This window comes from Rattus norvegicus, chromosome 5 (genome assembly GCF_021556685.1).
Source record: "Rattus norvegicus strain SHRSP/BbbUtx chromosome 5, alternate assembly SHRSP_T2T, whole genome shotgun sequence".
NCBI lineage: Eukaryota > Metazoa > Chordata > Mammalia > Rodentia > Muridae > Rattus > Rattus norvegicus.
In genome coordinates this window covers 171624744-171647234 of record NC_141538.1, presented here as the reverse complement: position 1 = coordinate 171647234, position 22491 = coordinate 171624744, and the positions used below count along the sequence as shown (strand labels likewise).

Genomic DNA, 22491 nt, shown 5'->3' with positions numbered 1-22491 from the left:
TGTGTGGCTGCCTTGCACATGAATGCCTGTTCTTTCACTCCCGTCCCTTCTTTCCTCCCAGCCTAAGGTGCCCTTTATGAGCTGGGGACATCATGGTCAGTGTGGTAGGGATAAGGGGCTACCCTCTGCTGGGCCCCTGTGGGACCCAATGGCATAGCGTTCAGATATACACATATACACCTTCCTGACCTCAATCCCTACCCTAGTGTGGTGGTGGGGTTGGTTGTCCTGAAGGAAACCAGGCTGGCCTGCAGGGTGCCCATGGAGTCTTTACCCTGGATGGCTTCTGGGTTTAGGATACCTGCTTTGTTAAAGGGCCAGGGGAGAGATGCTGCCTCATAGCCCTGAGGCCCCAGGGTCTAGGGGACTGGACACACACGTGGTTTTCAGCTGCCTGAAGGAAGAGCCGAGGTCTTAGGGGGGGGGGGACAAGCCCATCTCCGTCTTCTGGTGGCCCCAGGGGAGGTGTGCAACAGCAGAGTCCTCGCAGTTTCAGGATGCAGCTGAAGAAGGAGCAGATGGGTCGCTGTCCTGGGTCTGGGCCTCCATCTGCACCGCTAATGAGCTGATGAGGAAGGTTGCCCAGCTCCTGGCACCTTCCCTAGAGAGACAGAAAGCCCCTGCCCAGCAAAACACACTCTCTCTCTCAGGGCAGGTGTGGGTACAGGGGCTTGTCCTAGGCCAGGGTCTGTGTTGGCTGGGGGAGGGCTGGGAGAAGAGCAGGTAATGACAGGAATGAACGTGCGTATTCCTGGGGGTGTGCTTTCAGCGGAGCATGTGGGCTCATGGCTGGCTGGACAGACTTCCCGTGTGGGGATGGGAAGGGGAAGGTGAGGGAGATGATGTTTTCTTAGATTTTTGGGAAGTCACCCCCTGGGTACAGGAGCACTTTACTAACTAGGTGGCATCCCTGAACTGTGAGGGATGGCCTCAGGTGAATGAGGCAAGTTGATGGGACAGCTTAAGGGGGTTAGCTTTGAGAACTCTTCCAGCTCTCCCCAGGAGGGCAGTCAGGTAATCCTTTGGGCATGAGGTGGAATCCTGACTGGGAAGCAGCTGGACAGTCTGTTCTGGGAGGAGGCCCTCGGCTTGCTCAGACTCACCAGCCCCAGGTCCCCAGAGGGCTGGGGGTATCTGTACTCCAGGCTGGTCAGGCCACAGCCCTGTATCATCATGGCTCCTTTTCCTGATGAAGCTCTTCAGGACTCTAGCTTCTGGCCCTTGATTGAGCTGACTTAGGTCTTAGCAGCCCAGTTCGAAGAAGCAGCCCATGCTGTTTTGGGTTACCAGGGGTGTCCACAGGAAACATCAAAGGAGGGTCAGAACCAGGGAAGAGCCTCACCCATCCTCAACAAATACAAGGTGGGGAAGAAGCAGTTGGTATAGAACTGTCCAGTCCGGCAAGGGTCGGGACAGGTGTCTTCACCCTCAGGAGACACATACACTATAGAAAGTCACACTAGGAGAATCAGCTCCGTATGCAGAAAGTGCTTTCCTCTGGGGCTCACTGGTGGTTCTCTGGCGCCATGGGGCCCTTGTCGCTCAGTGCTGGGTACTTACTCAGGAGCTCAGACCTCTTGTTTCTTGTCTCTGGCCCCTGCTTGAATCCATACCCAGAGGCCACCCACCCTGACAACTGCTATCTCTCCTTGTCTGGTCTGGGTTCCAGGGGAAGCAGCAGGGGAGGCGTGGCTCTAATTATTACTTGTGCTCTCAAGGGACCTCTCTGCCCGGGTCTGGCTTTTCAGAAGGGGCCTCACACTGGTGGCTACAGTCTGATTCCCCTGACAGCTCCTATAAAGGTGTCATGGGCAGTGACTTGGGGTCAGCATCTGTCCCGGACGATGGTTGGTCACTTGCCTTCAGGACCCATGGATGCATGGTTGTTGAACGGGCCCTGCTGGAGGAAGAGAGGGCAGCTGTGGCCTCAGGGAAGTGAGTGGCTGGTAGCAAAGACAGGAACCCCCAGGGACACAGGAATGAGGACCACATGAGAGAGCGGAAGACTGAGAGATGGGTTATTAATAGAGTCCTCTTCCTAGCGGGGCTGTCGAATGTGATTGAAGCCACTGCTGTGAGCTGAGCTGTTACCAGCTAGCAATGCCCAGGGATACTAAAAGAGTTGAAAGGTGCCTGCTCTGTTCTGGAGGGACCCTGATTGTGGCCTTGGAGCCCAGAGGAGGTCCCAGCTCTCCCGAATACTGGGGAAAGTCAATGTTGAGACCTCTGTGGGATAAAGGAGCCAGGCCCCCATGGCTACTTCAGGCACCTTTGGAGGCAGGATTGGAGTCTAGACCTGAACGTGTGTGAATACCTCTAAGTGGGGGCACTGGGCGGTGGATACTGCTGACCTTTGAGGATGCCGTTCATTTGCTACTACTGTGGCCATAAAGGTGAGATCTTGATCCCCGGCCCCTTAATGGCTTTGAAGCTGAGTTCATCACTCCCGTTGACTAATGGATCAGCAATAAGGCCCTGTGAGTTCACCCTCTGGACTGGGTCGGGGTTAGATCTTGAAGCTGGTACCACCAGCAGAGGATGGGCCAGGCTGCTACCCAGCCTCTGCTGTCCAGGGCCAGGACCCCGAGCTGTGGTGACTTCTGAGAGAAGGTGGCAGCTCAGGTCAGCTCATGGAGAGGCCAGTAAATCAGTGTCATGAGTGGACAGTGGATGGCCAGGCAGAGCCCGTATCTACCCTCTAGGTTGCCCATACCACTGGCTGCCCCAGGCATCTGAACATGGGGCAGAACAAGGTCTGAGTGGTCAGTCTCAGTCCCTCTCCATACAGCCCCACTGCTCAACCAGGGTCAGGGCGATGTGATAGGTCAGACCCCCCTCCTCCCCCAACAGAACTTGCCTCCTCCTGCTAGAAGCCAGAGCTCATATCATGGGGCAGGCGCTGCTGGAGGAAAAGGGCACATTCACCCAGCAGAGAAAACCTGCTGTTCCACTCGCAGGACAGCCTCAGACCTGGTCAGACAGCCTCAGACTAGGCAGGGTTCCATCCCCAGGACATCCCCAGACCTGGTCAGATGGCCTCAGCCCGGGCAAGGGTTATTGTTTCTACTGTTGTAGAGGGATTCCCTGGTCCCTGCCTTGGCTCAAGTGTCCCCAGGAGCAAGTGCAGCCCCTTGGGTCTGACTTGGGGAGGGGGAGGGGCAGGAACGAGCCGGCTCACACTCCCTGACACAGTAAAAATAGTTGGGGAGGAGGTGCCCAGACGTGCGGGGGGGACGCGTTGCTGTTCTCAGACGTTTAAATAAACTTGGCCATATGTGTGTGGGCCTGTCCCTCCCTCCCGAGTGGCACGGGACCAGGGGCCAGGCTGACTCTGGTGGGCACTGCGGAGCTGGGGGCAGGACGGCTTCTTCCTTCTTCCACTCCTCCCGGGGCACCATCCAAGTGTTGGCTGGGATGGGCTGCAGGTTGGGAAGCAGCCTGGGAAGAGGATCAAGGCTGCAGAGGACTGTGGGGGAGCTTCGTTCTCTAATGTCCCATGCTGCTGATCTTTATAGAGCCCTGCTCACAGCCACAAGTCCCATCCCGCCTGGGGGATAAGGGCCCTTGTACCCAAAGGTGTCCCTCACCACCCCCCGCCGCGCTGTGTACATGCTTGGCAAGGCCTGTGGGTATTATCTGTAGGTTTACTGCGAGAGTAAATTGATTTTCCAACTCTCCCCAGGGAGAGGCGAGTCCATTGAATGGCTGCTGGTGCCTTGCTCACAGCAGCCATCAAGTTGTGTTACCCGCGGTGTGAGGACAAGATTGATCTCCCTCACAGAAGTGGATGGTACCAGTGCTGCCTGCCTCTGGACAGCACTGGACCGTTCTCCTTCGGCAGCTGCCAGTGTCAGCGGGCTCCAGGCAGGAGGAGTTGGGGCTACAGGGACATGCCTTTCATCATCAGGGGAACTGGAGCACAGAGCTGACAAGGACACCCAAGACTAGAGGAGCACCTGTGTGCCAGCAGCTGTCTGGCCAGGCCGGACAGCATCTGTGAGGCCAAGCTGAGGAGAGTCGTGATGTCTTCTAGCTGTGTGGGGCCAAAGAGCCAAGGATCCTTGGTCATCTTCAGGGCTCCCCTCTCCACCTGTATTTATATTCTGAGTATCTGAGACCCAGAACTTCTGGGTCTGGGCTGCAGCTGGCTGGACTCTAGAGAGGCTAACCCACTGGCGGTGGTACGGCCTGGGTGCATAGTTGCCCACAGCTCCCAGAGCAAAATAGGTGGCCATGGCTTTTCTTGGTCAGACCCATCCATCCTTGTCTCTTACTTGCCTGGTTCTGGGTGATGTTGGACAGAGCGGAGAGGAGACCCTCGGGAGCAGACAGCACTCTGTGGGGGAGCTGTGTGGGTCGACGTGAGGCAGGGGAAGTTAGGACAGAGGAGTTTGGGAGTCTCCTATCCTGGGGGTGGGCAGTTGGGGGAGGTGTGCCTTTTTTTGGTAGATAATCAAAAGCACCCAATCCTTCCCCACATAAGACTTTGTGGTGCTGGTACATGGTGTCAAGTTGGGGAGGTGACAGGCAACTCCTGCCTAAGCCACCTGGTGAGGACCATGGTAGATGTCTTCAACTTTCTGGAATCTGCACATCTTTGGCTCCCTAGGGCCCCCCACCCCCCAGAACTTCTGGAGGGGGGTCAGTCAGGGTGCTCTAGAACCTGGTTGTGAAGGACAGCAGGTGTGGCTAAGCATAGCCTAACTATGAAAGGTACCCTGGGGGTTCCTTTGTGAAGCCTCTGTGACTTTAATATGGGGGCTGACTACCTCTGGCCTCTAAGGGTGGTCCTAGTCAACCCCCAGACAGCAGGTAGGAGTTTTACCCAGCCCTGGACCTGGGTCCTAAGCGTGGCTAGGGGCTATTGGGTGGCCCGGTATAGATGTGGGGTCTTGGGGGCATCGGAAAGGGCAGGGTACTCTTTATCCATTGCAGTTAGCTCTTTTGGAATGGCTGCCCTTCCTTCTGTGCCAGAGGCTGGGGGGGTGTGTGTCTGAGCTTCCCACCCGGCTTGGGTGGCCAGGTGGTCAAGTTCAGTCCAGCCGTTAGTGGACTTGAGTCCTGTGTGGCCAGCTACTTGGGATCTTGCTCTGCTTGACCACACTGTGGTAGCTTGTCCTCTGCAGGGTCCCGCAGCTAGGGTCCTGGTTTGCTCAGTGGCTAAAGTGTCACGCCCACCTGTCTTTTGCAGTATCAGATGTGGGCAGGGCTACCTTGGTCCTCAGGACAGTGGAAGAGGCCTTACTGCCAGAGCCGGGTGTGAGGGGGGATTAGCTGGACCTCTGCCAGCCTTGTCTGCAGAGGATTATAGCTTGGGGCCACCAGGAGGGTCAGGGAGTCTGGAGTGCAGTGGCCTGGGTCCTCCACTGGGAGTGCTGGTGCCACTGGGTCTGCCCCTCCTGGAGCCATCTGGGTACCTAACTGCTGGCTGATGGTGGGAGACTGGTGGGTGGCTAAAAGCAGAGGGTGGGGGAGGGCAGAGGTAGCCAGTTCTGGAGAGATTTGGGGAGCACGAGTGTCCCTAGACTGGGCTAGGCCCAGGCAAGGGAAGAGCAGGTGCGTCAAAGGTAAGAAACCTAGAGAGAACCTGGCATACAATGGTGTGTGTGTGTCCAGGTCCCTGGAGACATAGAGGGGGCTGTTGAAATGTGGACAGCACAAATATCATCCAGGGTGGTCCAGAAGCACTCAGAACGCCTGTCCCATCTTGCCTTAGCAGCCCACATGGTCTTCCTGATACTTGTTTTTTTTTTTTTTTTTTTTTTTTTTTTTTTTAAATCCCAGCTTTTGTCCCACTACTCACTGGGGATCCTGGGCTTCACCTACACAGGTGACCATCAGGACCTCCTGTGGCCTGTCTCCCTGGGGAGTGCCAGGGCTGTGCTCCTTCCTGTCTGGGCGGTAAATGGTTCCTTAAGCTAATTTGTGGCAGAAAGGGCAGGCTGCCTGCCGACCTCCAGCCAGCAAACAAGGCAAGGCCTCTGGCCAAGGCTCCTAATTGGGTCCTGGGTTTGGCTGTGAGTTGATTACATTGGATCTGGCCCAGTGGGTCCTAATTCCTTGTGGCTGAGCTTCCTGTTGTCCAGGACACATGAGCAGGCAGGCCAGGGTCAAGAGGGTGGGCTGGGCAGGAGCACCCAGGCTACTTTGTGAAGTGGGGTGATATGGCTGTAGGATGTGGAACCCCCTGGCAAGGACTCCCAAGATGCTCTGTCCCTTGCCAGAAACAGAAGCCTGGTTAGGGATGAAGTCGGTGTGATCCTGGGGCAGCGAAGTTGATATGAAACCACACCTCCCATTCCTATGATCTCTCCCACCTCCGGCTGCCCCAAGTAAGCCAAGCAAAGTTGAATACAGTGCTGGGAGAATCTTAGATGCTTGGTGGCCCCATAAGGTTGCTTATGGCTGGTGTGGGGTGGTGGCCAGTGTCCTGGCGGATGATCATGTCCTCCATGGGTCCTGGGCCGCCTTCCCTGTCGGGAGACTGTCATGAGACATCTGGGCACCCTGATGTTCCCATTCCCGGATGCAGAATACAGTGATAATGTACCCTGAGCAATGGGATATCTTCACAGCTTTCCTTCTCTGGTGGGCATGGGGAGAGGACGGCTGGGGGTAGGGAAGGGCTCGAATTTGCAACGGAATCTGCACAAGGCTCAGGGAACCTCCTTCCCATGCTGGAGGTCAAAAGGTCTAGGCAAGTGGCCCTAGCCAAAGGAGACTGGGTTCTTGGCCCTAGGCTTTGGGACAGCATGCTGTTTTGTCCTTCCTGTGGCTGAGCCCACTACCACTCTGTGGGGATCAAGATGGAGGCCCTTACAGGTACAAGGATTTCAAGCAGGAAGAAGTGAGAGCTTGAAACAGGGACCCACAGATACCAGCTCTGGTTGGGCAGGGTTAGAAAGACAGCCCCGTGTAGGACCTATGGACAGACAGACCCTCCTGGGGTGGGGGGAGGGTGTCTCACAGAGGCCACCACTCCTCATCTTGTAGCCACTGTTTTATGTCCTAGGAGGGTCCCATGTCTGACCTGTTACCTTGCCTCAGCCTCAAACATGAGTCTGGTGGCTCAGACGTGGAGCAGCCTGCTCTGAGCCGGCAGCTGGGCACTCCCCTGGCCTAAATCCTTTGTCCAGCTGGGCTGAATCCAGCAGGATTACTGTGCGGATTGGCCAAGGATGGCAGGGCGAGGTTGGCAGCCCCCCCCCACCTTTGGGATCCATCTTCAAACAGATCCCGGGTGTTCTAGAGGATGGGTGGACTGGCCTGGGGTCCATCCAGGGCTGCAGGTAGCAGTTGGGTCAATGCCAGTGGAACCTGGGAACAGTCCTTGGGGTGGGGCTTCCGTGGGCTCCAAGGAGGGAGACAAAGAGATAGAGGAGAGAAGGAGATCCCTGAGGAGCCCCCGTGCCAGCTGCCGCCTCAGCTTGGCCTGTCATTGAGGGCCCTTTCTGGCTCTGGGGAGCAAGCCTCCAGCTACCATTTGGATATGCCTGGTTCCCAGCTGCCTGCTGCCATCCGGACCACAGGAGCTGTGGCCTGCCTGGCAGAGGTGCTCCTCTGGGTTGGAGGGAGCGTGGTAGTGTCACCACGGTGGCAGCTCAGCCTTCTAGGTAAGAAAGGGCAAAAACCAGGTCTCTGCTGGGGACTGGCCAAGCCCTGTGGGGGCCACAGGACGCATGGCTTCCTAGGGAAGTTAGGGTTGCCTCTGAGGCGGGGGTGGGGGTTGGGGGAGGGGTTGCAAAAGGCCTGGGATCCCTCCTCTGCACCAACATCCCTATCCCTTTGCATCTTCCTCTGGGATGTCCAGGCCCAGAAACATCGCTGCCTTGACCCCAGCCAGGGACCCTCTCCCCCTCCTTACCAGAGCTTAGAGGCTGAACTCCAAGGGGGCAGGAGGCAAGGCAGAGCTGGAGCCAGAAGCCCTGGATGTATGTGCTGGGGGTGCGGGGAGCCCAGGTGGCTTCAGAGCTCTTTCTGAAGGGTGTCCTTGGGATTTTGTGGGGGCAATGATACTTTCAGCATAGTTACAGAGGCATGCAAACATAGACGCCACACGGTCTCTAGACGGTGTGAGAGAGGCCCTGTACTTTGAAGCACTGGGCAGAAGGAAGGGGCTGGTAGGTGACCAGTAGAAAGATCCAGTGTGTGTCAGGAGCCGTTGGAGGCCCTGGTCGGGAATGCTTGGTTCCTTGCTACTCTGCTCCAGCAGCAAAAGGTGCACATTCAGTTGCCTTACTCTAGAACTACACCAGGGTTCGAGAGCTGTCTCCATCCCTAGACCCTACCTCAAATGCACTGAAAAGCCACACCCGTACCCCGTAAGGGCTGTGTCCCCTAGAGAGCCCTACCTACCTTGACTTCACCCCATGCCTACAGTTCCCCCTAAGACTGTCCTCTAGAAAGTCATCTGACCCATGGTTTTCTGCACCTCCCATCTGCCGACGTTTCACTGTTGGCACTCAAGAGATTTAGTGCCCTCTGTCTCCTGGGTTCCCTATGTATATAGATAGGCTTGGGTCTGGCCTGGACTCTTCGGAACCTGTGGATCTTTCCCTGGGACGGGAGGCTTAGTTGACAGGAGAGGCGGGTGGCTCAAGGGGAGAGTAGGTTACAGACTTGAACTCAGCTCTGTGCCTTCCTACAGGGCTTCCTGCTGACTTGGCTGCCCATGACACATGTGGTGGTCCAGTGGTGCCACAAGAAGGGGCAGTCGGCTGTCAGGAGTGGCCCACGGCAGGAGCTAACTGCCAGGCTTGGTGCACGGTGCCTTCGTTCACCTTGTGCCCAGTCTGGGAGCACCGTGTGCAGTGGCTTTGGTGACTGGTCTGGCCTTTGGTCTCCATCTCTGACTGCTTGACAGTCTGAGCGAAGGCCACTTAGGATCTCAGTGGTTTCTTCAGCTGGCCCCGGGTGGGTGTCAGGGGCTGGCCAGTGCCGAATGTCTTCCCTGGTGCCTTAATCCACCTCCAGTGGGCTCTGGTCCTACAGAGAAGAGGAGGTAACCAGTCTGTCTCATGCTTGGATAGGACCACACAGGCCCTTTGGAGAGAGGGGAAATCACCAGGGCTCTCATAGCTTCTGTCTCTGTCCTCTGTCCACCCGTGTCTAGTGGAACGATGCATGAGTGCCATGCAGGAGGGGACCCAGATGGTGAAGCTCCGTGGCAGCTCCAAGGGCTTGGTCCGCTTCTACTACCTGGATGAGCACCGTTCCTGCCTCCGCTGGCGGCCCTCACGCAAGAACGAGAAAGCCAAGAGTAAGTCAGTAGCCCAGGGAAGGGGATGGCTAGGCCCAAGCCTGGGAAACACAGGACAGGTAGGCCTCTCCAGTAGACAATGAAATGGGGTTAAGACCCTGCTGAGATGCTGTGCTGCTCATCCCTAGACTTTGTTGGTCTGGGGTTTCTGCAGTGGGCTCTGGAACGAGGTCAGACGGCCCTTGCCCAGCTGTCTCCAGACAAGGCTCTGGGACTCCATGGAGACAGAATGGTTTAGTACATTGCCCCATATTAAATGCAGAGAGCAGAGAGGGACGAAGGGCTATCAGACCAGCCAAGGAAATGAGTCTGTCCCTAAATCACAGGGGCCTACATAGTCAGGAGCACAGAAGGCAGGCTGGGAGCCCAAGGCAGTGTGAGTCTGAGTACTTGATGTGGTTTGCAGGGGTCACTTGGGTTTGCACAGGCTCTTGCGGAGCGGGAAGTCAGAATTGGAGATGAGTTGGGGGCCCCTCTCAGGGAGAGACACCAGAGTCTTGTACACAGTGAGAAGCTAAGTTCTAAGGTCCCTCTGGCTCTGCCAAAGGCAGCGCCAGGTATGCCAGGGTAGGCTTCAGCCCAGCAGTTACCAAGGGTACCGCTATGGAGTCCCAGGAGACAGTTGCTCTGATAGGACCCTGGAGGACCCATGTGAAAAAGAGCCCCAAGGTGAAGTCATCCTGAACCAGGTGGCTTCTGCTGGCTCCAGAAGCCAGTGTAGACTGGCTCTGCCTTGGGCCTGAGGGCAGTGGACTTGCCTCTATGTTACCCAGGCAGAGCCTGGTGCCTAGCCAGGAGCTCCGGTCCCGAAGTGTTCCTGGAATTTGAGCATCCAGGGAAAACCCTGACAAGGAGCTGGCAGTCTGTTTCCTGGTAGCTGAGCACTGATGAGCCAGGGAGTGACACCCCACCCCCGTACGGTCCCCAAAGTAACTGGAAGAATGAAGTGACGAACAGGAACTTTGAGTACTTGGAACTCAGTGCAGAGAGGAGTAGGTGGATGCTGGTCCCTGGACTAAGCTGGAGCCCATCTCTTTGACTGCCACACTCCTGTCAGGGAGCTTGAGAAAGGAGAAAGACAGAGCAGGAGGGGACACTGGCCACCTGTGGGCTGCATATCTTCGAGGAGACACAGGGACAGAGTCTAAAGGCAGCAACCGACTCATCTCAGAGACTGATCTGAGCAGAGGGTCCCCCGATCGGGGATGAGGAGGAGACTTCAGCAAGGGCATGCTGGTACACCTGCCAGCCAGCACACCTGAGAGTTCAGGTGCGGCTGCCGGCTACATACACCCGGCTTCTGGCCTGCAGCGCTGGACTTGTCAGTGAAGCAGCTGCAGGATCTAGCCATACCTGGTGCAGGTGCTTTTCGGAATGGAGAGATGAGCTGGCTAGAGTTTGACAGGTGGAGTGGGTTGCTCTTGACGCCTCAGTGGGTACCTCTAAAAGAATCTCAGTCCTGGGGTAGCCAGGTGCCTGGACTGCTAGTTGGGGACAAGTACCCCTCTCTTATTTTCTTTGGTATATATGAGTGCGTGCGTGTGTGCACACATGTGTGTTTTCTTACTAAGGGGTGGGGGAGGAAGAAAAGGCCTATAGTCAGCAGAGCCTGGTGAGGGGTTTAGCCAAGTACATTGAAGGACAGAGAGGCATCGGGGGCCCCTCTGAGCATGGGCTCAGTGAGAAGGTGTTAAATTAGGGTGCCATCCATTGAGAGCAAGGCTTCAATCTGCTCAACTTAGGGTGCCGCTCTGGGCCTAAGGAGTCAGGGGACACTTGGGTCACTGGTGACCCGAATCCTCCAACTTGCCTGCAGTTTCCATCGACTCCATCCAGGAGGTGAGTGAGGGCCGGCAGTCTGAAATCTTCCAGCGCTACCCGGACAGCAGCTTTGACCCCAACTGTTGCTTCAGCATCTACTACGGCAGCCACCGAGAGTCGCTGGACTTGGTCTCACCAAGCGGTGAAGAGGCACGTACCTGGGTCACCGGCCTTCGCTACCTCATGGCTGGCATCAGCGACGAAGACAGCCTAGCCCGTCGCCAGCGTACCAGGGACCAATATCCTTGGGCTCCAGGGGTGGGGACAGACCCCCTCCACTATCCGCCTGGGTAGGGTTTCCCGATGAAGGGATGATAAGAAGGGGTGCTTGGGCTGGGGACTCTTGCTCCTTACCTCCTAGGCTGGAGGGAGGAGCAGGCCAGGTCAGGCCCATGGACTGTGTTGGCCCCTAACTCAGCCCCAAAGTGGCTGAAGCAGACGTTTGATGAGGCTGACAAGAATGGTGACGGTAGCCTGAGCATCAGCGAGGTCCTGCAGCTGCTACATAAACTCAACGTGAACCTGCCCCGGCAGAGGGTGAAACAGATGTTCAGGGTGAGTGCTGAGCGTGGCAGCTTGTGTGCCCCACGGGAACACCTTCGGGGGGCTACTACGGGCTGCAGATGGGTAGCAGGGAGGGGCTATCCAGACCTGAGCTGTGGGAGGTCACCACAGGGGCATGGCCGCCTCACAGGGTAGGTAGCCAGGGACTTCGGGATGTCACCTCTTGGTGACTGTGCTGGGTTCTGCTCTGTTGATTGTGGGGCAGGGCACTGGGCACTGTGCATAGGCCATACCTACGTAGAATGGGGACATAGAGAAGGCACTCAAATGCAGCCAGTCACTTGCTGGTCTCCTATAATCCCCAGCCTTAAAGGCACACACGGTCCACCGAGGAGCTGGGCTGGCATGCAGCAATTTCCTTAGCCACCCCATTTTGCAATGACCCCCCCCACAAACACCCTGCTGTTAGGAGTTATGAAAATGCATCCTTCAGCCAAACATGGCCTTTATTGTCTGTAATTAGTTCTGTCTTTGGGGAACCTCCGTGCAAGGGAAATTCTTACGTTAGCAGGTCCTGGTCTGAGGCAGGGATGGGCTGAGCCAGCAAACCCAGATCTTTGACCTCATTTCCTTGCCGTAGCTTGGATAGGGGTTTCTGTGAGCATGGGTGCCAGGCTTGCCCCTAACACGTGCATGTGTGTCCACACATGCACACATATGCTCAAGGCCTGACAGCTCTGCTCTGTTTGCTCTTACATGCATGCACATACACACATGCACATCCACAGGTGCATACATACTCATGGCTGACAGCTCTGCTGTTTCTGTCCTCCCGCACACACGCACACACGCATGCACACATACACATACATACACATATGCATACATACTCATGGCCTGACAGCTCTGTTGTGTCACCCTCCCCCCATATGCACACACATGCTCATGGCCTGGCAACTCTCCTGTGTCTGACTCACACACACACATACACACAGGCACACACACACACACACACACACACACACACACGTACAAATGCACATGCACTCATAGCCTGACAGCTCTGCTGTGTCTGTCCCCCCACATGCATACACACAGCTGCACACACCTGCACACATAAACCCACACGCTCATGGCCTGACAGCTCAGCTGTATCTGCTTCCCCCACTCATACACATGTATACACATCCACAAATGCTCAAGGCCTGACAGCTCTGCTGTGTCTGCTCCCCTCCCCCTGCACACACACATCCACACATCCACACACACTCATGACCTGACAGCTCTGCTGTGTCTGGCCCTCAGAGGTCCTTGCATGTGCACTCGTGCTAGACAGGCAGTCAGGCTCAGGTGGAACAGTGACAGGTACGAGCTGGGTCTCTGTGTGAGTGACAGCAGTGAACAGTTCACCCCCAGACTGCCCACTGAAGGCTGTGGGAGTGTTCACTGCCCTCCTGAAGGCTCCTGTTGGGTCAGCAGCTGAGCAGCGGGGTTTGGCAGATGGCTTGCATCTGATCCATCCCCTATTACCTACACTGGGGCTTTAACCCTTAACCCTTCCAGGACAGCTCTGGGATGAGCATGCTTTGCTCAGGGTGAGGATGCACTAAGGGCCAGGCAGCGGGCAGAACAGGACTCAGGGCTCTCAGAGCAGCCTGAGAGGAAAGAGAAGGGAAACACTCACCGTATGTAGAGCGTGATTGGAGGGTTTAACCTCCAGACCTTGGCTCGGAGCTACTCTGTATGGCAATTCTCAGAATTTGTGGTTTCTGAACAGTTCCTGGGGTCCCTCTGGGTGGTCCCATGCCTAGCTCCTTCAGATTGCCTATAGGAAGCCCTAGAGAGATGTGAAAGACCGTGAGCTGAGAGGCTAGCAGGTGATGAGTGTAGGTGGGGAGGACTTACAGGTTGGTATGGAAAGGAAGTTATGGGGTTATGTCCTGGAGACATGGGCCTTGCCCCTGAGCTCACATGTTTCAGACCCAGTGGTCTTTACAGAGTATTCAAACCCTAAAAGCCTGATCTCCCGGCCCGGCCCGTGCAGAGTCAATTTAGGCCAAGGCCTCACAGTAACCTCCAGGATGGAGCCCCAGGATGAAAATGTGGCCTTCTGAGCAGCTCAGGTCACTCTGACCATCTGACCATCAGTATCAGGGTAGTCTGGAACTGTGTAATTAGGCAGAGACCCACATAACAGATGCAGTGTCTTTAACATAATTTCATTAACTCTAAGATAAGATTGGAATGTGGGGGGCTGGTTGGCATCCTGGTCCTCAGGTTTAATGACCCAAGAGCTAATCAGGGGCTCAACTCAGCAGGGGCCTTGGTGGCAGCGTTTCCCTTGCTGCCTGGGCTCCACTTGGGTTAAACAGTCAGATATTCATTCTGGCTCCCTCCTGTCTTCCTTAGGGACCCTGTTCAGCCCACGGAGTGGCCAGGGAGAGAGATGTCAGTGGGCTAATATGAGTCCCCAAATGCAGAGCCTCTATGAGGCCCTACAAGTTTGGTGTGACAGATTTAGTGTCACCCATTTGCCACACTACAAAAGGGCATATCTAGAACTTCTATAGAGACCCAAGGAGGAGTCAGCCAGTGTCTGCGGCAGCTGCCAGCTAGCACCTGCATGCCCAGGTCTGGGATGACAAGACACGGGATAGAACCTGACTTTGCCCTTGGTCAGTGGAGAATGAGCTCTGAGTCCCGTGTGAGAAAGCTGGAGTTCTGGTTTCTTAAAAAACAAACAAACAAACAAACCAGAAATCATGTAAGAATATGTTTTTGTTTTAATCCCAGGTGTGGGGTTATGGGGCTGGTTCACAGCAGCTGACTATAATTTGCCTGGTGCTCTAGCAGGGGCATGATTTTGCCTGCTGTGGATAGTTTCTGCGATTGTGTGATGTTTAGAATTCTGGGGACTTTTCAGAGGGCAGGAAAATGCTAGGACTGAGAGAGGCGTGATGGGAGGTTGTTAGTGGGCTGTCGGTTGGTTATTGGCTGCTGTTGGTCAGGGTTTATTAAGTAGTCATATGCTAAGAGGAAGAAATTACACATCACAACAGCCTGGATCTAACTTGCTCTAAGGAACTCTAAACTCAAACGCCCCTAACCATCAGAAAGGAGTCTAATGGGAACATCACCCCCTTTTCCTGACTTTATTCAGGAATCTCTCTCCTTTCTTCCTATCCTTCTCTCTCTCCTATCCAGTGCTAGGGGGTGGAAAGGGTGGAAGAAAGAAGAACCCACAAGGTAGTCAAAGGCCAGCTACATTGTGTAAGCTGTGGCCTGGGTCCCTTGGGTCCCTATGGTGATCTGGGTCACCCCAGCCCTGCATCGGAATTCTGAGTACTAGCACTCAACAGTGAGCATCCGTCCCTTTGGGATAAACCCTTTACAGTGAATACCAATTCAGGGCTGTTACCTCCAAGCAAATGTGGGCTCACCCACCTCACGTAGCAGGTCTTTACAGAACGAAAGCCCAGACTTTAGAGCTCATAGAACTGAAGCAACCCCTCCTACAGAGTCCTTCCTGGGCCACTCCTGGACTCTTGGGGCCACTATGAAGCCCTGATACCCTTATTTTTGGGGTCTTCCCCTGGCCTGGGCCTGGGGTGTGCACCACATCCTAGGTAACGACAACCTTGGTAGATGTTCCTTGTGTCTGTGAAGGTTGGGAAATCGTCATGGCATCCTTGGGCATCCTGTGGAAAGGGGATCTTATGAGTCCTTTTCTCTGCAAAAGGCAGGCTTTGAGCAAGAACACTTCTCTTGATACCTGAGCCAGGACACTGCTGGGCCCTTTGGGGCCCCAAGTGTCTCTTGTCAGAGGGCAGGTGGCCAACTGTAGCTGCAGGTGTAGGCACAGAGCCCACGGTGGAAGGAGCTCTGGTGGAAGGCGTCAGCTCACAAGGCAGGGTGTTGGTGACTACAGCGTAGGTAGCCGTGGGGTTTGGTTACAAGTTGGCCCTGCAAGGCATGGCATAAGGGAGGGGTGGCTCCCATCTGTGCTTTCAAGGGCCACAGTGCTTTTCTGGGTGGGAGAAGAGAGAGGGGGGCCTTGGAAGGGTGTTGAGGGTTCGCGGCAGAGGAAGGGAATCTGGGCTTGAGACTGGGAGTAGTAAGGTTGGGGGATGGATGGTGATCTGAGGTCGGGTGTTGCAGGAGGCAGACACAGATGACCATCAGGGGACACTAGGCTTTGAGGAATTCTGCGCCTTCTACAAGATGATGTCCACTCGCCGAGACCTCTACCTGCTCATGCTGACCTACAGCAACCATAAGGACCACTTGGATGCCTCCGACCTGCAGCGCTTTCTGGAGGTGGAGCAGAAGGTGAGGCCCTGCCAGAAGCTGTGTGGCTGGTGGGTGTGGCCTCAGCTTCAGCCTCAGCTTCTGCCACCTTGTGTTCAGAGCTTCCTAGCAGAGTAGAATTGGGTCCTTGTCGCTGCCAGGTAAGTGAGGAAGCTTACCGGTTCTTCACAGACAGAGGGGGGCCTCTGGTCAGCTCCATTCTGGCATTGGGTCCCCCCACCCAGAGCCTCCGGAGGGTCACCCCTCCCCTTGGCAAAATTTCATACTGAGCATTTCAGGGGCTGGGGTTGCATTGTCCCATCTTTGAGAACCATTCTTCTGCATTCTTCTGGAATAGCAACTGGTCCTGCCTGACCCCACACGTGGCCTTTCTGCAATTACCAGTCATTCAGCAATCACATAAATACCCCTAGGACTTTTTATCTTGGCCCCAGAAACCCAGTCCACCCTTAGGGAATCAACACCAAAACCGTGTCCCTAGGCACTGGCCTGCTGCCTTCTCCGCTCATGTCTAGAGCCACAGAGGCCACTCCTTCTCCACCTTAAAACAGGTCTGGGCATGGACAAGGTACTGCCTACTCTGATGACAGGGACATGGGAGGCCCAGCCCTAAGGAGAGAGCAGTCCCATGGACAATAGGGTAGCATGTGGCTCCGCCAGGGGCACTTTGAGGAACATACTCTTGGACTTATCTGCCAGGTCCTTCCTGGATCTTTTCTCAAGAGGAGGGCATGCTTTGGGGATTAGTTCCTGGCTGGGACCTGCTCAAGGCCCACAGTTTTTCCCAGCTACATGCTCAGAGTTCCCCTTGTAATGGTGGACCATGTCCTACCACAGCAGGTAGCTGAAGCAGTTGTGGGTTTGGGATTTGAGGTCTGGGTCCTGGCTCTGCCCAGGATTACCTCCACAACACCATGGCCTACAGGGTTATCACCAGACCCCTCCTCACTCCACAAGGCTGGCCCAAATCCAAGTGTCTTGGTTTCTTTTCTGTTGCTGCGATAATAGCAATAATAGACCGGCAAAAGCAACCCAGGGGAGAAAGGGTTTATTTGGCTCACAGTTCCAAGTTATAGTGCACCGTTGCCAGAGAGTCAGTCAGGAGCCCAAGGGAACTGAGTCTCTACATCCACATGGCGAGCAGAGAGCAAGGAATACACTCGTGTCACGGCTCAGCTGGTATTGTCCATCGTATGGTCCAGGATCCCCTTCCCGAGGGAACAGACCTGCCTTAGTTAGGGTTTTACTGCCATGAACAGACACCGTGACCAAGGCAAGTCTTATAAAAGGACAACATTGAATTGGGATTAGCTTGCAGGTTCAGAGGTTCAGTCCATTATCAAAGGTGGGAGCATAGCAGCATCTAGGCAGCCTTGGTGCAGGGAGAGCTGAGCGTTCTACATCTTCATCTGAAGGCTGCTAGTGGAAGACTGGCTTCCAGGCAGCTAGAGTGAGGGTCTTAAAGCACACGCCCACAATGGCACACCTCCTCCAACAAGGCCACGCCCACTACAACAAGGCCACACCTCCTCCAACAAGGCCGCACCTCCAATAGCACCAAACCGTGACAAGATCCATCCACAAGATGGAGCTTCCTCCCCAATTAACATAATCAAGACGGTACTCAACTCTTTTTTTTTAACTCCCCCGCCCCCCGGAGCTGAGGACCGAACCCAGGACCTTGAGCTTGCTAGGCAAGCGCTCTACCACTAAGCTAAATCCCCAGCCCCAGTACTCAGCTCTTGTCCCCAAAGGACAGTCCGATCTAGACAAGAAGTCTCCTGGAGACGTCTCTTCCAAATGATCCCACATTTTGTGAAGCTGACCGTTAATGCTCACTATTTTACCAAACAGTCCTTGGGGTGGCCCCCACTTGCAGGTTTTCCCACCCTTATGTCATGGCCGGGCAAGAGATGATGACGCTGGTGGGAGGAAAGGGGGCGGGGTCTGCCCGACGGCAGTCCTTGCTGTGAATAAACTACCCTGGGCTCGTGCCTCTGCTTTGGCCTAGATGAACGGCGTGACGCTCGAGAGCTGTCAGAGCATCATCGAGCAATTTGAGCCTTGTCTGGAGAATAAGAGCAAAGGGGTGTTGGGGATTGATGGTGAGTGGGTGTTTCCCTCAGTTCGGCCGTCCCAGGGGGGTGATGGGAAACTGCCCGGCAGCTGCATGCTTGGACAGGGGACGCTACCTGTGGGGCAGATAGCCATGAGCGACGGTGACAGATACACGCCGCACTCCTGCGTACACCGCAGGCTTTACCAACTACACGCGGAGCCCCGCCGGTGACATCTTCAACCCTGAGCACCACAGAGTGCACCAAGACATGACGCAGCCTCTGAGTCACTACTTCATCACCTCCTCCCACAACACCTACCTCGTGGGTGACCAGCTCATGTCCCAGTCTCGGGTGGACATGTATGCCTGGGTCCTGCAGGCCGGCTGCCGCTGTGTGGAGGGTAAGCACGTCTGGATTCTGCCCTCCGGCTCCTCGCCGCTGTAGACGGCCCCTCCTTCAGGAAACGGGCTGAAGTAATGCCACAGGGGCATCTGGCAGGGTCCCTTTTGTTCACCACTGAGGACAGACCCCTATGCTTGGAGCCCAGGGACTAGGCCTCCCCAGGCTCACGCTAACCAGCATCTACTTGCCTACAGTGGACTGCTGGGATGGGCCTGATGGGGAACCCATTGTCCACCATGGCTACACTCTGACCTCCAAGATCCTTTTCAAAGATGTCATCGAAACCATCAACAAATATGCCTTCATCAAGAATGAGTGAGTGGGGGTTGGGGATTTAGCTCAGCGGTAGAGCGCTTGCCTAGCAAGCACAAGGCCCTGGGTTCGGTCCCCAGCTCCGAAAAAAAAAAAAAAAAGAAAAAAAAAGAATGAGTGAGTGAATGGGTCTCCTGGCAGGCGGGGTCCAGAGGCAGGATGGGGAAAGGCATCCGGGAGGGTCTGGGTCTCTCTTCTTTTCCTCTTGTGTTTCCCAGTGGGCAGTGACCATATTATACAACCAGCAGGTTTTGTTTAGAGGTTGTTCTTTGAGGAGAGTGGCAGGGAGGGAATTCAGCCACGAGGGGTGGGAGGAGAGGTTTACGGTTACAGGTGAGAACGGACGGCAGGATGGTTGTGTACTGTGGCAATCTCTGGTCTCAGCCACCCATGGAAGTGACAGCTCTGTCGCTAATTACCCCCAGGAAGCTACTCTGTGTCCAGACTCAATTTGCTGTCACTCAGCTGTGTCTGTGGATGCTGTTGAAAAAAAAATCCAATTTGGTTTCTGGAAATAGAAGGCATTACCTTGGCTAAACAAGACTCTGAAGGAGGAAAGGAAATAGTGGAATGGAGAGACAGATGGACTTAGGAAACAGACATGGTTTTCAGGGGGTGTAGCAATAAGGCTCTTGGAGCTGCATCTGAGGAGACGTTGGAGCTCGGAGGCAGCTGGGATATACAGATGTCCTGTAGCTGACAGGGAGCTGCTTCTGTGAGCCAGCATCATTTTTCCAGGTATAGTGTTCCCCGTAAGGACCTGTCTTTTGTCTGGGAAATGGGGAGAAAAATACTTTTGCCCTGGTGTCTGTCTGTGCTTCCCACATCACACGACTGCCCATTTCCTGTTCCGGACATTTAGGTTTTCTAAGCAGATCACGATTTCCTTCTGGTAAGAATCAAAGTCAAATGGGTATTACACGCAGTTAAAAGTAAGCAAGGCACACGTGTTTTACAAGCACCACCCACGCTCTTCGTTCTGCACGGAGCAGGTAGCGACTTCTGCTTGGTGGTACATTCGAGGCTTGGGTCAGGACCCTGGGTTCATCCATTGTGCAGATCAAAGAGATCATGCTTCTTACAGCTTATCCAATATTCAGTAGTATTTCATAATGCCATATTCAAACCATGACTTTTTACTTTCCTGGAGTTTGTAATCTCCTTTGATTTCTTTTCTCTCTCATTACTTGTCCCTAAAATTTCTCAGTTTCTTTCCTACCCATTTATTTAATTTTCGGAGTTACTGGTGGGTTACCTCTCAGAGCAGATGACAGATCTTTTACCTAATTACTTAATTGCCTATACCACATTCAATGGTACAGGTGGCCTGTATACCTACAGGTGTGGGGCCTAGTCAGTCTCAAGGGTCCTGGCCTTCTCCCACTCCTCTTGTCTTGGGACCACAGGTACCCAGTGATCCTGTCCATTGAGAACCACTGTAGTGTTGTTCAGCAGAAAAAGATGGCCCAGTATCTCACTGACATCCTTGGAGACAAGCTGGACCTCTCCTCAGTGAGCGGCGAAGATGCCACCATGCTTCCTTCTCCACAGATGCTCAAGGGCAAGATCCTGGTGAAGGTGAGGTTTCTGGGACCAGCATCGAGACAGCTCTGGCCTGGGGCCAAGCTGGAGAATTACAGCGTCTACAGACAGATTGTGTGTGTGTGTGTGTGTGTGTGTGTGTGTGTGTGTGTGTGCGCGCGCGCCCTCAGATGGACGTGTCACCTTGAGCCACTTCCCTTGTGTGCTGCTGCCACGGCACCAACTGGTTGCACAGTTACAACCCACCTGTGGCCTGGAGTTCCAAGGAGGAACTTTACCAAAGGCCCCCTCCCTATGGCGGCTGCTCCTGGTGGGTACCGGTCGCTGGATACCTGCTCTCCCTTTGGGGCTTCTCCCGTTATCTACCTCTTCCCCCAGGGGAAGAAGCTCCCTGCCAATATCAGTGAGGATGCAGAAGAAGGTGAAGTGTCTGATGAGGACAGTGCCGATGAGATTGAGGATGATTGCAAGCTCCTCAACGGAGACGTGAGTGGGAGCCAGAGGCTCTGCCTGGGGGTTGTAGGGAATCCCCAGAGTTGGCCCCAAACCCCCAAGACCAAGTTCTCAGCACAAAGGAGATTTATTTGCCCCAGAGGGTTAAGGGCAGGGAATAAGAGACAAAGACAGGAGATGGAGGATGAGAGAGAAGAGGAAGGGAACAAGGGAGGAGGGAAGGGTAGTTGTCCTGGGGGCAAGGGATGACAAAGGACTGCCTCTTGATAGAGAGAAGACAGATGTGGCCCACAGGCAAATGGTGGTTTATAAATATAAAAAAAAACAAGACAAAAACAAACAAACAAACACCCTGGGAAACCCTGTGTTAGGATGAGAGGATTGGTTTTAATTGGCTGTGTTAATTATGTGAGTCAGTGGGGGCTTTTGATTGCTGGACTTTAACACCATGATAGCTGAACCTTGGTGAGGCAGAAATGGCCAAATAAGGGGATAGACCTTGGGTGCTAGCCTTAGGAAAGTAATCTAACAGTTTTTGTTGAGGCAGAGGGAACTGGGGAGAAGGGCAAGGCCTGCCAGAGTCCCTTCACGGGTGGGATGCCCATGGATCCCGGGAACAGCCTCTTGTCCTGGTTGCCAGGATGAGTTAGAAAGGCTGGCGGCAGGAAGAGATGGAAACATGGTAAACTCTGTGGTGTACAAAGCTTAAGGCACTAGGGAAACAGAGGCAGGAGGATCTCTATGAGTTTGAGGCCAGCCTGGTCTACAAGTGAGTTCTAGGACAGCCACACAGCTCCTGTTATCCCATTCTGGTTTCCGTGGCTAAGCTGGTTCTTGGATTTTGTCTATGACGCTGACACAGACTCTTTGGCCCATCAGTGAGTGGAGGCAGCACCGAGGGGGTGCACCTTGGGCTCCACACCATTCCTACCCGCACCCACACTGGTTCCTGCCATGCTTGCCCCCAACTCAGAGCACCCCAGCTGCTTGGCCAGCTTCTTCCAAAGTTTTCCCTGTCCCTGTTGTCTGCTCAACATATATGACAGCCAGTGTGTGGATCTCGGATCCTGTTGTCTTCCCAGTGTCCCAATGGGTTTTAGTGCTGTCCATAGCTGCCCTGGGCAAATCACAGCCTCTGCGCTGAGAATCACAGGGCATGATAGGGGCTGTGTGACTGCTCTCAGTGGCCGGTGGTCAGGCTTATTTACCCCATGCCCAGCACCAGTACCAACTCCAAGGGCCAGCTGCGGGGCCGAGACTCACATCCCACAGGGCAACTGGCCTGGCCCAGGGCTGAAGGCTGTGGAGGGGGCCTGAGCAGTCTGCAAGAGCCTCTGCTGGTCAGGGTTGGTGCTGAGGGAGCTGCTCATCCACTGCTCTCAACCGCTATGAGGCAGTGAAGACTTTATTTTCCCCCGAGGAGTCATCAGATGGGAAAATAATTGTTGTGCAGAAGGCCTCTGGGCCAGAGCTACCTAATTGTTTTAGAAAGCCCTGAGACAGCAGATTCTTCCTGCTTCCGGTATGCCTGCGCATGTTTCTCTGGCTGGCCCAGGCTGGTGGCAGAACCAGGGACTGACGTCCTTAGTGGGGGCCACTCCATCCTGTGCACCAGGGGTTGGGGGGGTTCCTGATGTCCCGATTGAGGTGCTCCCTCAAGTGCTCCAACCACATCAGTGCCTCAGTGCACCCAGCCAGGGTTAGAGGTTTCTGTCCCCAACATTTATGGTGACCAGTGTGTGGGTCTCAGGTCCTATGTTATCCTGACCTCCTCCTCTGGGGTCCCTCACGCAGAACCATACTATTTTAGGGACTACATGTATCTGGTTT

The 22491-nt window shown here is 54.8% G+C and overlaps 1 protein-coding gene across 4 annotated transcripts in view; it reads left to right on the top strand.

The window, feature by feature from the left end:
* The window catches only part of Plch2 (phospholipase C, eta 2), an 81069-nt gene that overhangs the window by 44557 nt on the left and 14021 nt on the right, over positions 1–22491 (top strand). For 3 of the 4 annotated variants that reach the window (NM_001427051.1, NM_001427050.1, XM_087549518.1), the window contains 9 exon segments: positions 9113–9259; positions 11076–11319; positions 11506–11635; positions 15743–15913; positions 17904–17997; positions 18149–18352; positions 18549–18669; positions 20073–20244; positions 20587–20694. In NM_001427051.1, coding sequence (NP_001413980.1) covers positions 9113–9259; positions 11076–11319; positions 11506–11635; positions 15743–15913; positions 17904–17997; positions 18149–18352; positions 18549–18669; positions 20073–20244; positions 20587–20694 — 1391 coding nt within the window. 4 annotated transcript variants of the gene reach the window in all.